General features: G+C 41.5%; 2 protein-coding genes across 2 annotated transcripts in view; both read right to left on the bottom strand.

Moving 5' to 3' along the window:
* Positions 1-20,432, bottom strand: part of LOC144806464 (uncharacterized) — a 498,581-nt gene that overhangs the window by 312,256 nt on the left and 165,893 nt on the right. The gene's annotated exons all lie outside the window — the stretch shown is intronic.
* LOC144806466 (uncharacterized) overlaps positions 1-20,432 on the bottom strand; it is a 222,886-nt gene that overhangs the window by 153,056 nt on the left and 49,398 nt on the right. Inside the window, exon 3 of the mRNA XM_078672825.1 lies at positions 5,948-5,964. Within this exon, the coding sequence (XP_078528951.1) occupies positions 5,948-5,964 (17 nt within the window). The remainder of the gene's footprint in view (positions 1-5,947; positions 5,965-20,432) is intronic.

The following is a 20,432-nucleotide window of genomic DNA, read 5'->3' on the forward strand; positions in this document are numbered from 1 at the left end:
GCGTGTGCGAACGGGAAGGCTTTTCTCTGACCCGGTCCGTGTTCGCAGGGGCACCAGACGAGGGTGTCCCCTCTCCCCCTTAATTTTTGCACTCATGATGGAACCGTTGGCGGCGCAACTGCGTGCTTCTGGAGAGAACTGGGGCATCCCCTTAGCTGATGGGATACGCTCAGTATCACTATATGCTGATGATCTAGTGATTTATGTTAAAGATCTAACCCGCTTTCCATGCGCACTCACTGACATATTCAGCACCTTTGGTGATGTGTCGGGACTTCGTGTTAATCGGGCGAAATCAGGTGTATACTCTTTCGCTGCAAACACCCCAGAGTGCGAGATTACGGTGATGGGTGAACGGCTCCTTTGGTATCCAATGGTTTTTCGGTACCTGGGAATCCAAATTTATCGTGAACCCGTCGACCTGTTAGAAGGCAATCTCACTAGAACAATATCGTCACTTACAGCTCAAGTATCGTTTTGGAATTCTCTTCCGCTGAATGTACCCAGCCGCATCACACTGGCGAAGGCGGTCGCTCTGCCTAGGCTACTGTATTTCCCGGCCCGCATCTTCCGCGAACTGGAAACTCTAACCAGGCGACTGATCTGGAACACGGGAAGTCCCAGAGTTGCGTTGCAAACCCTATATGCTGCGACGGAGAGTGGTGGGCTGTCGGTACCTAACCACGAGCTTTACTACCTGGCAGCGCAGTTACAATGGGTTACCTACTGGCTGAGTGGGAAGATTTTGGGGGATACGGCCTCGGAAGAAGCAGTCATGACGGTCCCACAGATACATGCACTATTTCATCCCTTGACGAAGATCCACTCTCCGGCCCAATCACATCTCGCGGTGGCGAGAAAGTGCGACATGAGGAGCTTAAAGCTTACAGCAGCAATTAAACCATATGCGCCCAATCTACCGCTACTAGGTACGCCTTGGGAGGGTGGTGCGCTCACGTCAACAGTAGTAGACAGCTGGGAGGCAGTCGGTTTGGAAGGTCTAGGCGACCTGTTTGCGGATGGTGCGCTGCTCTCTTTCGCGACACTAGCGGACAACATGGGACTACCAGCCGCCCAGTTCCTGACTCATGCAAAACTCCTACATACACTGATGCAGGCCTGGGGACCACTAGCAGAGGAGCCACCGACACACCTGCTCATTACATTTTTACATGTGATGGGAAATGGCTCTCACATAATACACTGGCTCGCTCAAGCACTGCACACGCACACACAGTTCTCCCCTCAGCGCCTGTGAGATAAATGGACAGCTGACAGAGGCCGGGATTGGACTGACAGAGAGTGGGTATGGATACTAGCTGGGACACTGAATATACCGAGCAATGCACGCTTCAAGATCATACACTAATATATTGTGCACCGGGCGTACCTGTCCCCAGATAAGATTAATCGATACTTTGGGCTTACTACATCAGCGTGTCCCAGATGTGGGCATGTGGACGCGCAGTTCCTACATGTCCTCTGGGCATGCCCTTCGCTGCACAACTACTGGACTGCAGTGTCAGATGCCTTGGCAAAAGCGACGGGGGGGAGCTTACCTTTTAAATGGGAAGCTTGCCTATTGGGCTTGTTTAAAAGGACGAAACAGACGAAAGTCCAGGCGAGATTCTGGGATCTAGGGCTGATCACAGCAAAGCGTCTCATTACTAGGCGCTGGAAACATAGTGTACCCCCCCAAGCAATACACTGGCGTAACTCATTGGACAACTGGGCGAGGGCGGAGAGTGTGGCGCTACATAGAGAGGAGACGGCGGGGCTCCGTATGTACCCCATAGCTCTGGACTGGGATAACACCTTGGCGACTTACCACCAGGTGTGCCTGCAGAATGGCATTGTGTGAACACTTGTACCTCTCTTTCCATACTCACTGCTAAGTCTCTCCTCCCCCCTTTCCCCCTCCCCCCCTAATCCCCCCCTCTCGGAGAGGTCTCCCCCCCCTTTCCCCCCTTACCCCCCCCTCTTGGCACATGCGCGACGGCTCTTGCACCTTGACACTTCCATCTGCCGTGGGGCAGTGTGGACCTGCTCCCTGCCCACCTCGAGCACATCACACATACACACACATTTGTTGTTAGACACCACCCACTCTTCCGTTCACTGTACCTTTTAGATTGTTCTCTATATTTGATTGATTTGAAATGTAGCTTTGGATATGTGTTGCACTGTTGATGAGTCCACTTCCTCTAGTATTGCTGCTTTAGCATAACCTGCGCTCCAATTAGACAAGTCTCTGATGTGCAATCAGGAAACAGATCTTGCTTTCTCCGACATAGAGCACTGTCACTATTGATTATTACTCTTTCACGTATATGTCTGTCTTTAATGAACCTGCCACGCTGTTTCACTTATGTTGCCTTTATCTTGATCCTTGCTACTAGGCTCTTATATGTATAAGGATGACCGCAATGATCTGTGACGAATAATTTGCACTACAGCATAGTGTATCATTTACGTTTACATATGTGTAATGTTGTGCGATGACAAAACTGCAATAAACATACTCAAAAAAAAAATAGACCTGCTATCCTATTGGTAGCATGGACAGAGCAGTCTTAGGCTAAAATACTCTTGAGGGCGTGTAAAGCCAGCTGTTTTACCATATGTAACCCCTTGAATACCAAATGAAACGACGCCACACAGGATATATATAAAATATAGCCGCTAACTCGCCCAAAGAAATTTTTAAAATAGCAAAATCTTTAATTTCTCCTGCCCCTGAGCGTTTGTCATCAGTGGGCGCTCAATCCCGTTGCAATAACCTGGCCACCTACTTCTTTCAGAAGATCAAGACTATTTATTCCTCATTCACTTGTGGTAATGACGTTGGGGCATCTACCAACATCACTGAGCCTGTCCCTACTGCACTTTGCACGTTGGACAAATTTCCTTTCTTAGACTCTATTACACTAGATAAAATGATCTCCAAAGTTACTTCGGGATCCCCTAATGACCCAGCACCTCCGCGGATTCTTATCAAGGCCCTGGATGTTATCCGTCCGGTCATCCTGGATGTGCTCAATGCTTCCATCACTACTAACTCTGTCCCTGCCCCTTGGAAGTGTGCGATGGTCAAGGCCCTATTAAAAATGCCCTCTCTGGACCAGAATAACTTGGCCAACTTCCGCCCAATCTCCTTACTCCCCTGGATGAGCAAACTGCTTGAGAGGCACGTTAACACCATCTTAGTAGACTACTTGGAATCAAGTGGTCTGCTATGTGCCTCTCAGACAGGGTTCCGCCCCCAGCACGGAACCGAAACTGCCCTTATAGCGGTGAAGGAGGAAACCCGAGCCGTGCTGGACCGGGGAGGAAAGGCAGCCATCATCTTACTCGATCTCAGCACCGCGTTCGACACAGTTAACCATACCACTTTATTACATCGTCTAATGGGTTTGGGTGTGTCGGGCGCGGCACTGGAGTGGCTGTCCTCCTTCCTGGATGAGCGTTCCTTCCAGGTGTTTGAGGATGAGACAGTCTCCCCCAAACATCCTCTTAGCTGTGGGGTGCCTCAGGGCTCCTCCCTGAGCCCCACGCTCTTTAACGTTTACATGCAACCTCTAGCAGGGATAGTCCAACCCTTTGGTGTGTGTATTGTCACCTACGTGGACGATACCCAACTGGTGGTCTCTCTTGACCACACGGAAGGATCATCCAACACCTTAGGTCCCTGTCTGGAGGCTGTTGCTAAGTGGATGCAACTCTCGTGTCTCAAACTTAACGGAGAGAAGACGGAGATTATGCTTCTGGGCAACTCCCCGCTGACCCCTTTGGCCTCCATTTGGCCCACCTGCGTCAGTGCTCCCCCCCCCTAAACCTCAGATAAAGAGCCTTGGCATCTGGCTCGATAAAGCGCTCGACTTCTCGGTCCAAGCCACCAAAACAGCTGCTACGTGTGTAGGGCTTATGAAGATGCTCCGCAAAGTGCTCCCTTTGATTCCTCTCCAGGCGAGGAGGGTCATGGTTCAGGCCCTGATCCTCTCTCGCCTGGACTATGGAAATGCTTTATATCTAGGAGCCCCGGCAGCAGTGACCCATAGGCTTCAGGTCACACAAAACTGTGCCGCTCGATTACTGTACAACATCCCTCGGTGGCAGTCAGTCAAGTATGCCTTAAAAGATCTTCACTGGCTTCCAGTTGCGGCAAGAGCTCAGTTTAAGGCCATGTGCATTGTGCACAAATCTTTCCATCAAACCGGCCCTGCCATCTTGTTCCCCTTAGTTGCGCCCTATGTCCCCTCCAGAGCCCTTCGCTCCGGATCATTGCATCTAGCGACCACAATAAAAAATCAACAAAGCACGGTGGGGTGGTCGCTCTTTCACCCATACGGCTGCAAGGCTCTGGAACTCCCTTCCCTTCGCCCTGAGGGGGAACCCAAATAGTATGGCTTTCAGGAAAGCGCTGAAAACACACTTGTACGCAAAAACATGTTAATTCTCCCGGTAGCTCGTTTTAGCAATTAGTGTAAGCGCTGCGAGGCCTTCGGGTAGTTGGCGCTATATAAATATAATTTTTAATTTCATTTCATTTCGTTACCTCACCCATGGACGGCGGGTGCATAGGTGTGAAGATGTGTCTGGTTTCGTCTTTGAATCCTATGGAGACCTGGAGAAAGATGCTGCAGGCGACCAGGAGGAAGATGTCCGGGTGGATCGAAGGGTGGAGAGGATGAAGAGGACCTGAAAGCAGAGGGTGCAAAGTCTGGGTCCCTAGCCAGTGACCGGGTGGAACAAGGAGGGAACCAGACGACGTCGAGGAGCAATCAGGTGCTGTTGTGAAGCTTGTCTCTGCAGCCACGGGGACCAGGAGGCGTCGAAGATGACCAGGAGCTGGATACGGACAGTCCCATGAAGGATCTCGCTGATGGAGGAGTCGACTTCCTGATTGGAGTCAACAAACCTTGGCAAAGTCAACCCACGCAGGATTCACAGATGTCTTCTGTTGCAGACCAGCAAGGTCTAAGGGGCTTCACCTTTGCAGGGAAGCAGGGGCCAGTCTGGAGCAACCAGACCAGCAATGAAAATCAAAAGGATTGTCGTCACAGAGGCTACTAGCCAGCGGGCCAGCAACCGGACAATGCGTCGATCAGAACACAAGCAGAAGGGCCCCACGCAGAACTCGTGGTCTGTGGAGGGCTGATCTTCAGTGCAGGTGATGCTCGGGATGGGTGCTTCTCAAACCCCAGTGCACAACTTCGAGGGTGCCTCAGAAGCTGCGCAGGTAGCAAGTTGCAGGCTTTTCAAGATGTCCGGTCCCACGTGTCTCGTCGCCTCCAAGGATCTCAGCTTTGCTGCAGACATGAAGAGAGGGTCAGAGAGGTCTGGAAGTCTGGGTCTTGTCAGGCTCTGTGCTCGGGTTCCGGCGGAAACGTCGACAAAGCAAGCCGTTGATTTGCTGGATGGTGCCTGGTTGCCCAGGGTGGTCACTCCTTGGCCACAAGGGAGATTCTTCAGTCTTCAGCTTCAGCAGAATGTCAAAGGTCCAGAGTTTCGTTTCAAGTTTCAGTTCAGGATACAATCTAAAGTCTCCTGGCTTAGCTCCTACCTTTATACTACTAAAAGGAGCTGGATTACCTACTAGGTCCCTCCTGTGGGTGGGACCAGGAAGGGGGGTGGTTACACTCCCTTTCCTTTGTCCAGGTTTGTGCCAGAGCTGGGGCTGGAGTGCCCCAGCAACCGGTTTGAACTGGGGTATGCGTGGAGCACCTTGTGTGCTCCAGGCAGTGTCTCATTCTATTCAGCCCTCCCTGTCCTAATACACAAAGTCCTGTCTGGGGTGGTGCTCGCACATCTCCAGGCAGGAAACCTATTGTCCAAGCCTCCCTCGCGGGAAGGACTCCCGGCAGCAGAAGGTTAGACTTGTGTCTGTGGCAGCAGCGTCCATCTTGTAACGCTGAGGCTCTGGTTAACTTTAACCGGGTACAGTAACTTTAACATGTCTTCTCCCTCTAGAAGGGTGGAATGCTACCCCCGTCACCAGAATTGGTGAGGGGGTAGTATTCCAAAGCGTATGACACCTTACACGACATGTTTCAATAAAGCCAAACCAAAGTTAGCATTAACCGCGTGGATTATAATGCACTTAAGAGTATATGGTATGGCGATATCATAGAACAGCTGTAAGGACATGGTTCTGAAATCTGCAGACAGGCTCAGCTCATGCTAGAGCACCATCTCACACATAACCAAGCACTCTGCCTCCAGGATTGTTAAGGCCTGCCATAGGAGTGACTTATAGGTTACCAGGTGTCTATATATAAGGTAGGTATAGGGATACTATACCTAAGCAAGGGGTGATTACACAACCTTGCCCCAGCTGAGTGATCAGCCAGTTATGTCTATTTGGGTGGCCAGACAGGGGTGGCATAATACATGCTGCAGCCCCAAGTAGGCCTTGGAGGCACCTATGCCCTGAGTACCTAGGGTACACTTCTACAGGGGCTGATAAGGTGAACCAATTCCCAATTGTGTATGTACCTATAGTACATGGTGCAAATTTAGAGAGAGTGCATCTGGGCAGTGGGTCTGATTAGCAGGCCCACAGCCACATCTAAGTCGAAAACCAGTAAAGCAAAGCAAAAAGTGGGGGTGACCATAGGAAGCAGACCCTCCTACACAACCCCGTCCCCAAACGTAGGGACATTAGACTAACCATGACCAGTTAAGTCTTCATGTTCTAAGTGGAAATATCTGGAGAGTCCATCTGGATTGGCATGGTCAGTCCCAGGTCTATGTTCCACTGTAAAGTCTATCCCCTGTAGGGAAATGGACCACCTAAGCAGTTTGGGATTTTCACCCTTCATCTGATTTAGCCATAGGAGGGGCTAAAGGGGGGGTCCCAAAACGTGTTTTCCCCATGTTAATTTCCATAGGGCGGTCTGTCGCACTTTTAGCTCGAACGGCTGAATGGATTTTCACCAAACTTGGCAAAATTGTAGGGACTGGTAGCCCGATGTGCCTTTGCTATGTCTCAAGATATGTGCTCCAGAGGATTTTGAGTAATTTAGGTTAAAAAAAATTATATATCTAGAGCCGCGCCCCGGTACGCGTACCGGGGAGCGCTCCGGGCGCGCCACGCGACTTGCGCACGGCAAGCTGATTGGTTCTCGGGTGTCTGTAAACATTCGAAACTGTCCGCAGCGGCCGCCATCTTGTGTCTCGGTAGGATTGAGACACAAGAGGTAGCAAAAATCAAAGGGGGAAATGAGCAAAAGGGGGTAGGGTACACCCCCCCCTGACCCCCTAGGTTTGATGTGGGGGCCATAAAAGGGTCCCGCAGGACAAACATTTTTTTTTATTTTTTTCCGATTTTCGCGGGGGGAGCACCCGGTACGCGCACCGGGGAGCGTACCGGGGAGCGTACTTTGGTGAAAAATAGTGAAAATAAAAGTGTAAAATAATCATTTTGAGTGATTACAGGTAGGGTAGCTCTGAAAAGAGCTTTTGGGTTCTGTGGCTGTTTTAGGTACCTACAAGTACGTCCCACACACACCCACACGCACACAAGCCCACACCCCCAAACCCACACACTCCTCACACCCACCTCACACACCCACACTCCCACCTACACCCAAACACCCCACACACCCACACCCACACACACACCTTAAACATCCACATCCCCACCCACACCCACATACCCCACACACCTATACACCTCATCCCCCCAGACACACACACATACTTACACACCTCACAGACACACCCCGCACATCCCCCACACACACCTCCCCCACCCTCACACATGGGGAAAACTCAGTGAAACACTAAAATAATAATTTAAAGTGCTTAGAGGTAGGGTATCTCTGAATAGAGTTGTTGTGTTGTGTGGGTGATTTAAGTACCAACATGTAGGTACCAATGCAGAGTCTTAAATTCAATGTACACCGTTTCCTCTGTAGATAATTTGCATGTTGTTATAGAAGTTATTGTGGTATATGGAATCCATACCATAGTCTGTCAGGAAAGCAGAAAGAACATGGAGGCAGGAGATGAAAAAGAGATGTCAAATACACATTGGAGATAATATAGTGGGAGAAAGGAAGTATCTATGAGCAAAATTACTATGTAAAACAAAAAAGTTGCACAGTATACTATAAGTCTGACTTTACATTATAATCAATTTGGTACTAGTTTAAGAATTACATATAAAAATGAATAATGTCTCAAACAATTTTAGAATTATTAAATATACATTTATTTTTGAGATTCATTTTCCAAATTAAATATAACGTCTAACATTTGACTGTCTCCGAAATTTCCTCTTTTTGAGTGAACATAACTTCCAACATTTGACTGTCAGAAACGTCCTCATATTGAATTAACAAATCCACAGATTCTACACATTGTAGAAGTTCATGGTCCCGTGATTCCTCCATGAATTCCAAGTCATTGGGTTCAATGATTTCTTCATTGTTCATCTCTAGGACAATTTCAAAGGAAACGTTTTGTTCTCCTTCCATTTTTGTGCTGAAATTTGCATAAAAAATAAAAATCAGTAGAAATATGGCACTGTTGGGTTTAAGTTCAGACAGGTAGTTTTGATTTTTTAACAGTGAAGTTAACTTTGGGCAGTGTATGGTAACAGGCAGGAAGTAGAAATATAAAAAAGTGCCTGTGAAGAAACGTAAGTAAATTCATAATTATAGCAGAGAAGCCTAAGTCAATCCATAAATATAACAGAGGAGCCTATCTCTATCTATAACTATAGCAGAGGGACAGTAAATAACTATCAGAAAACGTTTTTACAAATTAACTTAAAGTGCCCCTTACAAATTATCAACTTACTTTACAGAGAGGTGAAGAAGACAAAATGCGAAAATCCTTTCAAGATGTACCTCAGGTAGTTGTAGTCAAAATGGCCGTGTTTCCCTCTCATTTTTCATTTATATTCATGTACATAACCAATCAAATGTCAGGAAAAAAAAGTAGAAAATGAAAGTAACATTTTAATTGGTTGTAAATTCTAACACTTCAGATGTGTTTTTGTGAAGTAATTTACCTCAGGGTATTTAGAGAGGTCTACAGGCTAAATGGCTCAATGGAATTTCATCGAATTTGGGAAAATGGTAGGGATTGGTATGTAGTATGAGCTATTCTATATTTGGTGAAAGTGTCTCCAGTGGTTTTTATGTAAATTAACTTTTAACATTTTTTTAGAGCGCTTCCCGGTGCGAGCCCCGGTACGCGTACCGGCAGCGCTATGGCAGTCCTCCATTTTGTTTTTGGTAGATTTAAGACAGAAAATGGAGGACAAACAACATTGGGAATGAGTATAAGGGGGCACGGTAGGCACTCCCTGACCCCCTAGGTTTTCTGAGGGGGTTTTAGGAGGCCAATATAGGGTAAAAAAAAAAAAAAAATTCGCGGGGTGAGCGCCCGGTACGCGCACCGGGAAGCGTACCGGGGAGCGTACTATGGTGAAAAATAGTGAAAAAAGTTAGAAAAAGATAATCATTTGGAGTGATCAGAGATAGGGTAGCCCTGAAAAGGGCTTTTGGGTTCTGTGGCTGATTTAGGTACCTACAAGTAGGTACCAATGCACAGTCTTAAATTCAGGAGGAATATTCTATTCCCCTCATCTGAAAAGTGCACACCATCTCCCCTGTAGATATCTTGCATGTTGTAACGCAAGTTATTATTGTATATTGAACCCATTCCATAGTCTCTCATGTAAGCAGAAACAGATTTATTCACATGTTTCCATGCTTTCTCAAATTGTGGACAAAATTGATTGGACCACTTCCATTTCTGTCTTTGGCATATATTGGAATATACCAAGGCAGTTTGAGGAAAAAGTGCCATCAATTGATCAAAGGCGTCCTTTAAAAGCATTTCCAGACCTACCCCAGTCAAAGTGCCCAAGTCATTTCCTCCACAGTGCACAATTAAAAGGTCAGGGTGTGGCAAATGCAAAAAGGTTTTCACCAATGGTATCAATTGGTGACATTTCAATCCTCTCTGGCCAATCCATTTAATCTTCACATTTGGTAAGTCAAGGTTGTGAACATTTCTGGTAGCTGCATACCTTTGAGCCCAGTGGATATAGCTATGTCCAATAATCCAGACAGAATACATGGTGAGAGGAGATTCTGATGCAGTCAGATGAAGTGTGGAAAAGAAATGGCAGTTGGAACAATAGGAGTTTGCAAAAAAAAACCTGTGGAGTTTCAGTGCTCTTGATTGGTAGAATGAGATAGTTGAAAACTGAAAGTTAGGGTGCATGGTTGTGTTCTGTGTAAGAAGTAATTTGAATGGTTAAAAAAAAGTCATTTAAAGAAACCTTGCACCAGAAAAGCTGGTGTATTCGCAGGTCAAACATCCTTGCTGAGGTGATTTGCAACATTGTAGAATACACTTTTAACCCTGGGAGCTCAGTGAGGAGGGAGTTGCTATGGTAACAGGTAGAAAGGGCTGAGGGGGGGAAGGGTGTTGGTTTGAAAATACAGAGGGAAGAGTTTTGATTGGTTACCATGAGCAATATGTGTGTAGAATTATAGGTTTTCTGTGCCTTTATGGTTTGCAGTGCTTGGAGAACATACATTTTGCTCTGCTAAAGAAATATTGGTGTGTGTATCTGACACTGTTCTGAATCTCCTAAAATATTTGTAAAGGTGAGTTATGATTCATTTAATATACATAGAGACTTGTATACTCTATGGAGAAGATTTGGAAGCAAATTGTGGTTTTTTAATGTTGCTTTGTGTCATGCTTTTTGATAATGCTTGGTAAAACGTTTTTACTGCATAGAGTAATTGTATTTTGTAAAATTGTGAAGTTTTAGTAGTGACATGGAATGCTTCTACATAGGACCTGTGCTGTGTTTTTTAAATGTGATGTCAAAAACGATTTTGGAAAAAATGAATGGCTTTTACATTTTTTTAAAGGAATAAAGAATGTGTGCATGTTTAAAGTAATTCATTTGACTCTTTACAATGATGTTGCCTGTGTTAACTCAGTGTAGGAAGCATATTGAGTTTGTTTGCATAGAGGAATTGTATTTTGTAAAATTGCGAAGCTCCATGTGAAAGCTTTTGCCTCAGTCTTATCCCTACTGTGAGGCAGATGGTTGTACATAGGATCTGTGCTGTGTTTCCTAAATGTGATGTCAAAAACGATTTTGGAGAAAATGAATGGTTTTTACATTTTTGAGTATAATGTGACGCAGAGGTTTAAAAAGTGACGCATCTACCTACATGCGTCACTTTTTAAATATGGGGCAAAAAGGTACATGTTTGGGCTTTCCTGGGGAGCGTAGGTGGTGAGGCTTGTATCTAAGAGTGCAGTGGACTAGGCTTCATGAAGCCTATCCCCGTCTGCATTCTTAGACACAGGTGTCAATTTGACTCTTTACAATGATGTTACCTGTGTTAAGTCAGTGTAGGCAGCATATTGAGTTTGTTTGCATAGAGGAATTGTATTTTGTAAAATTGTGAAGCTCCATGTGAAAGCGTTTGCCTCAGTCTTATCCCTGCTGACGCATCTACCTACATGCGTCACTTTTTAAATATGGTGCAACAAGGCACATGTTTTATGACGCCAATGCGTCACAAAAAGTGACGCATCAGTAGTGCAAAACTGACGCATGGCTTTATAAATGAGGATCAATTGTGTCATCTGTGTTACCTGAGATTAGGAAATAGATTGTGTAGATGAGGTGAGACATGTCCAGAGGGACAGAGGAGGAGAGGTTTATGATCAAGACTGTAGTGGGAGAGAGGCCTTTCTCGGGAAGCATAGGTGGTGAAGCCTGTGTATAAGAGTGCAGTGGACTTAGACATAGGTCTCATCTTCTTTGTACTTGTGGACAGAGCTGTCTTCCACTATACTCTTCAATACAGGCCTCACCTTTTGTGCACCCCTGGAGAATCCTCACCTGATCTGTAACCCTGTATAGATTGTTTGCTTTTTGTCATTGCTTTGTTGTTTGGTAATAGTGGTCTATAATGTGCTATTTTTTTCTTTAACACAGATTGAAATCCAGATTGGAAGAGTAAACAAAAATGCCCACAAGGGAAAGGAAAAGAAAAGAATGTAACCGCCAAAAATCAAAAACAACAATGGAATTACAGCACTCTTCCACAACAAATACTTCAAAAAACAGGAACTAAGCTCCTGGTAAGACAACTAAGTCTTTTATTCGGAACATATGTACTTTAAAAAAAAAAAATGGACAGTATGTAGAAAAAGAGAATGACAGAGTAAATTTGAAAAGGAAGGAGAGAACCTCAAAGAATCCTACAACTGGAGCAGGAGAGAATAATATGTATAGGAATAGAAGGCAGAATCAGTTTAGAGACATTCGTAAACGAATGTTTCGCAATAGGGTGGTTTTAAATGTGTTAAAAAACATTAGGAAAGGTAAACAGAGAGCTGCTTTTTATAAGAAAAAGAAAAGTGTAGAGAAGATTGTTGATCAGGCTTTTGAAGTTAAGAAAAAATTATTTATTTTAGTAATCAATAGAATTAGGACACTTAACAAGACAATTGATGTTTTCAAATCAAACATTAGATGGAAAAGAGTAATTAGTCGGACTAATTTTTGTAAAGTTTTTTCGGGAGAATGGATGCACAATTCAAGTTGTGAGCCATTTTTTAATGAGGAGAGTTACTTCCAGGATAATGATTTAGTGCATGCAGTTGACACCAGTGGTCGAGCGTATGAAGTGAAAGACGGTTGTCCGAGTGAAAAAGAGAAACTTGTGCCTAGAGAACTAGAAGAGGTGTTAACTGATGAAGTTTTAGGGAGACGTACTAAGGGTCCAGTGTACACTTGGAAGTGTAGTAGTATTTGTAGTGTGCGACAGGAATCAATTGATTTGTTTTGTAATTTCTTACGTACATATAGTAAGAAAAGTCTAAAGCAGAAAGTGAAGTTGTTGCAAGACTTAGATCCTTGCAGAGTGAGAGAAATCACAGGTTTGCAAGGCCATTCACTGGCTTGTCTTTCTAGAAAAGTCTGTCAGAGTGTTTTTCATCATTTTAGGATGTTAGCAGTGCATCATACCAAAATGAGGAAATTTGTGAGAATGTTGTATTATGTAAAAAGTCCAGCACTTAAGCTTAAACAATTAAACAGTGCTCTTTTGCATGGAACTGAATTAGATGTGAAGAAGATTTGTGAAGAAATTGAGATTTGTTATTTTGGTGAAAAAGAGGACAGTGTAGAAATTGAGACAGCAATTCAAGGTAATGTGGAAGACAATGTACAGATTTCAAATACAGAAAAGTTTGAGCAGGAAATTAGCAGGTTTAAGGTGAAATCAAGTGAAAGGCCGAAATGTTACTTGTGTGTGTTGTCGACGAAGTCATTATAAGCATCAAACTAGATTAGTTGATTTATATGTAAATAGTGAAAAGATGAATAATTATGAGTGGAAAGATTTTGCAACTTATTTGTGGGTGGAGAATTGTTTTGATTTGAGTTCTGATCAGCATATTTGTAAATATTGTTATGAAAAATTAAATCAAAACAGAATGCCTGCTAGAGCTGTTCATAATAATCTGGAGTTGGTAGACATTCCCCGTGAATTGATGGATTTAAATACATATGAGTCTATTTTGATTCAATGTGTCCATCCTTTTCAGGCAATTGTTCGCATGGAGCCTAAGATAGGGAAATTGCCTCCTACAGATTTGCAGAGAGGATTAAAGGGAAGAGTTGTTTATTTGCCCCTAGATTTAAAAAAAATATATTGATACAATTGGTATAGAAAAAGTAGAAGAGGAACCTTTAGTTATTCTAGTTAATGGGGTTCCAACAAAGAGTAAACAATTCTGGCAAGATTTAGTGGATGTTAGGAAAGTCAAAAAGGCAACGCTGTATTTAGTCAAAAACAATAAGTATTACAAAGATGTATGTGTTGCAGCAGAGGAAACAGCTGCAGATGAAGACAGTGATTGTTCAGGCGGCCAAATTGAAAAAGTTGGTGTGTCAAAAGTGAAGAAATATATGAACATTATACTGTTCATCCTTTGCATTCCAAAGAAGTAATGGGAAATGCAATTGAATTGTTTCAAATGAAAGCAGCAAAAGGAAGTCCCATTAGTGTATGGGAAGAAAGTTTGGAAGCTTGTTGTTTTCCACAGCTATTTCCAACAGGTCGAGGTGGACGATATGACGATCGACCACTTCAAATTCCTGCATCTGAATATCGAACTGTAAGATTATATGCTGAAGATGCAAGGTTTCGTCAATGCATTCCCTATTTGTTTCATTTACTGTATGAAAGTGACTTGTCTGGGCTTTCTTATGCAAAAAAACATATACTGAAAAGTGGAACACATCTGCAAAATGTTTCGGCGAGGGACTTTATGGAGAAAGTGAATCTGCAAGATAATATTTTAGAATCTCATCTAATCAATCTCATGGCATGTCAGCGTGGTACAAACGAGTATTGGTACCGTCACCATGGGGAATTGAAATGTATGCTAAGAAACTTAGGAACTAGTACATGGTTCCTCACTCTTAGCTGTGCCGAGTATGCATGGGAGGACTTACTTCAATTTCTACGAGAGGCAAATGCAAATATACAAAATATAGAATTCAAAACACCTGGAGAACTGTGTTCTTTGGATCCAGTGAATGTATGCAGATATTTCAATCATAGATTTGAAGCTATGAAGTCTTTTATTACCAACAAAAAAAATCCTCCCCTTGGAGAGGTTTTGGATTTCTTTTGGAGAAAGGAGTATCAAGCGAGAGGTGCTACTCACATACATATGTTGTTATGGATTAAAGATGCACCCAAATTTGGAACAGATTCGGATGAGACAGTGATGAGCTTCATTGAAGAGTATTCAACATGTGCTGTTCCAAAAACTACCGAAGAAAACAATTTAAGGGAACAAGTTTTACGCTTTCAATCCCATCGTTGTGGAAAGTACTGTTGTCGAAAATTCAGAAACAAGGACAAGTTCTACACAAAATGTCGTTTCGGCTTTCCACGACCAGTGATTTCTAAAGGAAGAGTAAATAATTTGATGTCTTCTCTGCGACATACTGTGACGAGAAAATCACCAAAAAATACATACAATTTCAAAAGAAACGAAGAGTCCAAGTACATCAACGACTACAATCCAGTGATTTTGTCCATGTGGAATGCTAACATGGATATTCAATTCGTTGCTGACAACTCTATTGCTGTGGCTCGATATGTGACGTCTTACATCACAAAAAAAGAAAAGACAGAACTGAAGGAAATGTGGGAGGACATTTCACATGAAAAGAGCCTAAGCAAGAAATTATACAGTTACAGTCTGAAGATGTTGTCGCATCGAGAAATTGGAGCATATGAATGTTCTGATCGATTGTCGTCAGCAAGTCTCTATGCGAAATCTAGAACCATCATTTGGGTAAGTCTAGTTCTTGCTGCAACACCAAACCGAGTTTTGAAATCTGTACAAGAGATAGAGTATTTGGCGGAGAAAGAACCAGAAAGTACAGATATTTTGAAGATAAACATGTTGGATACATACTATCCAAATAGAAGTCCTCATCTTGAGAACGCTTGTCACTATGAAGTTCTGCAAAGATATATTTATAAGAGGAACATCAGAGAAGATATCAATAATGGAATATATGGAATCATTGGATGTGAACGATGTCTAGAGAAACAGAAAAAAGGTCATTTGATTAATCATCGAAAATTGAGTTGTGAAAATCCAGACAAAAGAGAATTTTACTATTTGGCTCTTTTGCAACTCTTTAAACCATGGCGAGAAGAAGAGGAACTACTTGGAGATTTTCTCTGTTATGAAGACTCTTTTAATGCTACGAAGGATACCATAGAATGTCCTGTTTTTCCAAATTATCTGCAAATGTTGAATGAAGAAATAGAGCAAGAATCAACAATTGCTGCAGAGATTGCGAGAGACAGTTCTCAAGGCAGTCAGAGTTCTGCTTCATTGAGTCAGGATCCACTAGGAGGACCAATTATCCAAAATGAAGCTGCCACTGCCATGGATGAAGTGGAAAGAGCTATGGAGCAAGCTCAAGAGGATGTAATTAATTTAGAAGATTTGGTGAAACAATTAAACCTTGAGCAGAAACAGATATATGACGAAGTCACAGAACAGGTTGAACATGGATTGAGTCATGAGAAGAAAGAGTGCTCATGTACATCATTTAAGCATGTCCGACTGTACGTGAGTGGAGAAGCAGGAACTGGAAAAAGTTTTCTGATTAAAGCAATTGCATCTTATCTGCAGAAAAGGACTGAATCACCGCTGTCTTGTGTTGTTACCGCTCTAACTGGGCTGGCAGCACATAATATTAAAGGGATTTCTTTACATCGTTTACTGAACAAATTGCAATATCACAAGCTATCTGGAGATGTGTGTTCCGAAGTTTCAAGAGTCCTGAAGAAAATGAAACTTCTTATCATTGATGAAGTAAGCATGGTGTCAAATATAATGCTTGCTTTTGTGCATTTGAGAATGCAAGAAATTCTTAGAACAGACTATGATGTTTTATTTGGAGGAAAACATATTATTGTTTTTGGAGATCTTCTGCAGTTGACTCCACTGAAAGGACAACCTGTGTTCAAAATGCTCACGCATGAAGATACCAGGAAGTGCCTAGGAAGCATTGGAAACGTTAATATATGGTTAAACTTCAAATATGCAGAACTGCTTCAAAATATGCGGCAGGCAAAGGATGAAGATTATAAAAATATTTTACAAGATGTAAGAGTAGGAAAAATAAGTCAGCAAGGGAAAGAAGCTTTACATGGACGGTTAATTTCAAATTTGTACCCAAATGAAAACATTCTTCCAGAGAATATTTTTAAGAAAATTAACGAGACGAAATCTGCCATATGTTTGATGCCAACTCTGAAAGAATGTTCCATTTGCAACAAAATGTTAAATTTAGAAAATGAAGAGATAGTGAAACTGGAAGCTACAGATAAAATAGAGCATATGGGAGCAACAATTGTTTTGTCTGAAAATTTGAAATTAAAATTGGATTCATTAGAGAAGAGTATATCTAAAACTGCTGGTTTTGAAAAGACTCTGAATGTGTGTTTGAATTGTCGTGTCATTTTGAGAAGGAATTTGAATGTTGAAAGAGGTCTGGTAAATGGAGCAATGGGTCATGTTGTTGGTTTTGTGAATTACAAAAATAGAGATGGAATTGAAATTTTAAAAATTTAATTTGATGTCATTGATGAAATAGAACAAATTTGTCGTTGTTCAGCTAGATTTTTGCTCGTGAAAGACTTATATGTTCGCCAAAAACAGTTTCCTATTTGTTTGGCATATGCAGTGACAATTCATAAATCTCAAGGTTTAAGTGTAGATAGTGCTTTGGTGAACATTGGAAGTTCTGTGTTTAAAGAGGGTATGGCATATGTGGCATTATCATGAGTCAGAACTTTATCAGGATTGTACTTGATTGATTGTGATGAAACAAAGATTTGTGCAGATCTAGATTGTGTTAAAGAATACAATAGGTTAAGAAGAGAGTATGCTCCACATTTGCCTCAATATCCTCTGATTGAAAAACGTGTGGTAGGCCTAAAAAGAATAAATGAGAGTAATTGCAGTGAGGTAGTAGCAAAAAGACAAAAAGCAGATGAAACTGTAATTGTAAGCAGAAGAAAAAAGGATTCTGTTGAGGATGTTGTTGGATTTCAGTTTGAAAACAGTTCTGGTGTCAACTGCTATGCTAATGTAGTAGTTAATGTTGTTTTTTTTCTTCAAAATTTACAAAAACAGATTGTCGAAAATCAGGAACAAACATTGTGCTGTTTATTGAATTCTGTGTTAGAGAAATGTAGTAGTGATAGAGGAAAAATAGAAAGTGTTTCAGAAATTAGGAATCTTGTAGACATATGTTCAGGTCAAAATCAATTTTCACAGATAATTCAGCAGGATTGTCAGGAATTTTTAATGTATATGTTTGATGTATTGGAAGATGAAGGAGTAGATATAAAAAATCTTTTTAACCTTTCTTATCAATGGCAACATGACTGTGATAACTGTGCTTCATCAAGTACTACTACAATAGACTCTGAAAGATTTATATATTTGACTTTACCAGACTGCAAATCTGTGCCTTTTAATAATCTAGTTAAAGCAGCTGATCACAATATGGTGTGTACCCAATGCAAGTCTACAATGATGTCCACATTATTTCTACAAAGTTATGGTCACTATGTCATTTTAATGTTCCAACGATGTAGACCTGATGGAACTAAATTGACAACTTCTATTAAAAATTTCGTGGCATCTCAGTTATCGATATCAGGAAGAACCTTTGCAACTGTAGCTATTATTTTTCATGATGGTCCTTCTACAACATCAGGGCATTACACATGCTATTTAAAAACTTCTAAAGGTTGGACCCAATGTAACGACACTCATTTGACTTTCAAACAACGTTTGCCTTTTGGCTTTATAAATTCATACCGAGTGTTTTTACAGCCAAAATTTAGGTGAAAGTAATTGGCTACTGAAGACGGGAGCAGTTAATAAAGGTGATTTTGCTGTTTAAAACTATATTCTGAGTAAAAGTGATCCAGGCAATATAAAAAGTTGACTTGTCATATAGGTATTGTAAGTGGATCTCATAGTATTTGATGTTAGTATGTTACAAAATGATGAACATGAGTGAGTCAGAGATGGTTTTACAAATACTTAAATATTGTGAAAATGTTGTAGAGCCTTTCTTTCACAACATCGGGAAAAAGTTAATTTCAGAGTGCCTTAGAATTAATTTGTACATATACTCATACATCTGACACTATTTGGCCAAATGGAAAGGTGCAGGAATGAGTAAAGAGTAATGACTGAAAAAAGGAGTATATGAAAATATTGAAAATATTTCAGATGTTCTTGGAGCTTTTCTTCTAGAAAGTCGATTAAATGGATTTTTAAGTGAACAGCAAAGTACTTTCCAACGAGAAAAGGACCTCCATGATACAGTATTTGGCCTCAAGGAAAAGTAAGTCAATCTAACTTTAGCGTACATTTGTCATTTGTCAGTATTTAAGGCTTTTTTGAAAACACAATCTTTTAGATTGTGTTTTTTTTCCCGCTGTCATTTGATGAGTAATTTGAACTCACTGTTTTAAGTGAAATTCAATATATTCTGAGAACAGCAAAAATAAACTTTGTAACATGTTGTACAAGTTATTTTATACTTTGGATTGTGTAAATTAAATTGTATTCCCATTCTCTGACACTTATTTTCCTTTTTCCATCCTCTTTCAGCTCTTTTTAGTCACTTATAATGTCTTTCTCTCACTCTCTGTAACCCCCGTTCCCTTACTCCACTTCTTTGACAACCCCTCATTCTCATTTCAACTGTGTGTATCCCGTCTCTCCGTTGCAGAACTTTTCAGCTTTCAGTCTCTCTGCTTTACTTCTCTTTTCCGTATTTTCCTCCTTTGCTCTTTTAGTAATTCCTGTTTACTCACTCAGCAGTATTATTGCACTCTATCACTCTAAATTACCCACTCTCCCTAGCTTATCTTTGTTTGCTCCTTACTTTTGACCTCTTCTTCCTATTTTTCGTTCACTACTTCTATGTCCTCAGTGTCTCACTCTACTTGTGTTATTTTCACTTGTGTTTATCTACCTTCTATCACTTCTTTTAACAACAACTTCACTGCTCCTCTCTCATCGTTCTTTATCCCATTTCTTTTACTCTGGTTCCATTACTATCCCTCATTTCCTTTCTTTCAATGTCCTTCTCTTTACTTTCATCACCAAATTATTTTTTCTCAGTCCCACTGTTTTAGTCGTCTTCTCCTCTCTTTCCTTCTTTTTGCTCACTTACTCATTTCCTTTTCTCACTTATTGTACTCCACCTCACTCAGTTTTTCTCTTAGTGTGTCTACCTTATAACTTCCTCAGTCCATTTTCCTCAATCGTTGTATATTATCCTGTCTCCCTTCATCCTTTCACTCTATGACTGTTCTTCATTTACTCTCAGTTATCTTCTATTTCTCATTCTTCTAAATGCATCCTTAATTAGACTGTTTTCTGTCTCAGTCATTATCTTTTTACTTACTTCTGTTTCCTGATTTAGTTTTGCTAACTCACATTGTTTTAGTATCTTTCTTACATTCAGTTCATTTCTCTGTTCTTCTCTCTCTTTTTGTCAGTGAATCTATATGCCTTACTCTTTGTAATTTCCTCTTCTTCTATTTCTTTTTCTCTCTTTTTGTCCTTCTACCCTGTTTTATTTCCCTTTCTGTGTTCTTCACTCTAACTTCATTTCTAAATAGAGTGTTATGATTTTTAACCTCTTCATTTGTATCTTTTAATTTAAAATACATATTTTACTAATTATAACATATTTTTTCTTCTCTCTTTCACAGATACAAAGTGTAGTTAAAAAAATTAATTAAAGTTGTATTTATTATATGGTAAGTATGACTAAAAAAATGTAGTTTGTCATCACCCTT

This window comes from Lissotriton helveticus (assembly GCF_964261635.1).
Source record: "Lissotriton helveticus chromosome 1_1 unlocalized genomic scaffold, aLisHel1.1 SUPER_1_unloc_77, whole genome shotgun sequence".
Taxonomy (NCBI): Eukaryota; Metazoa; Chordata; class Amphibia; order Caudata; family Salamandridae; genus Lissotriton; species Lissotriton helveticus.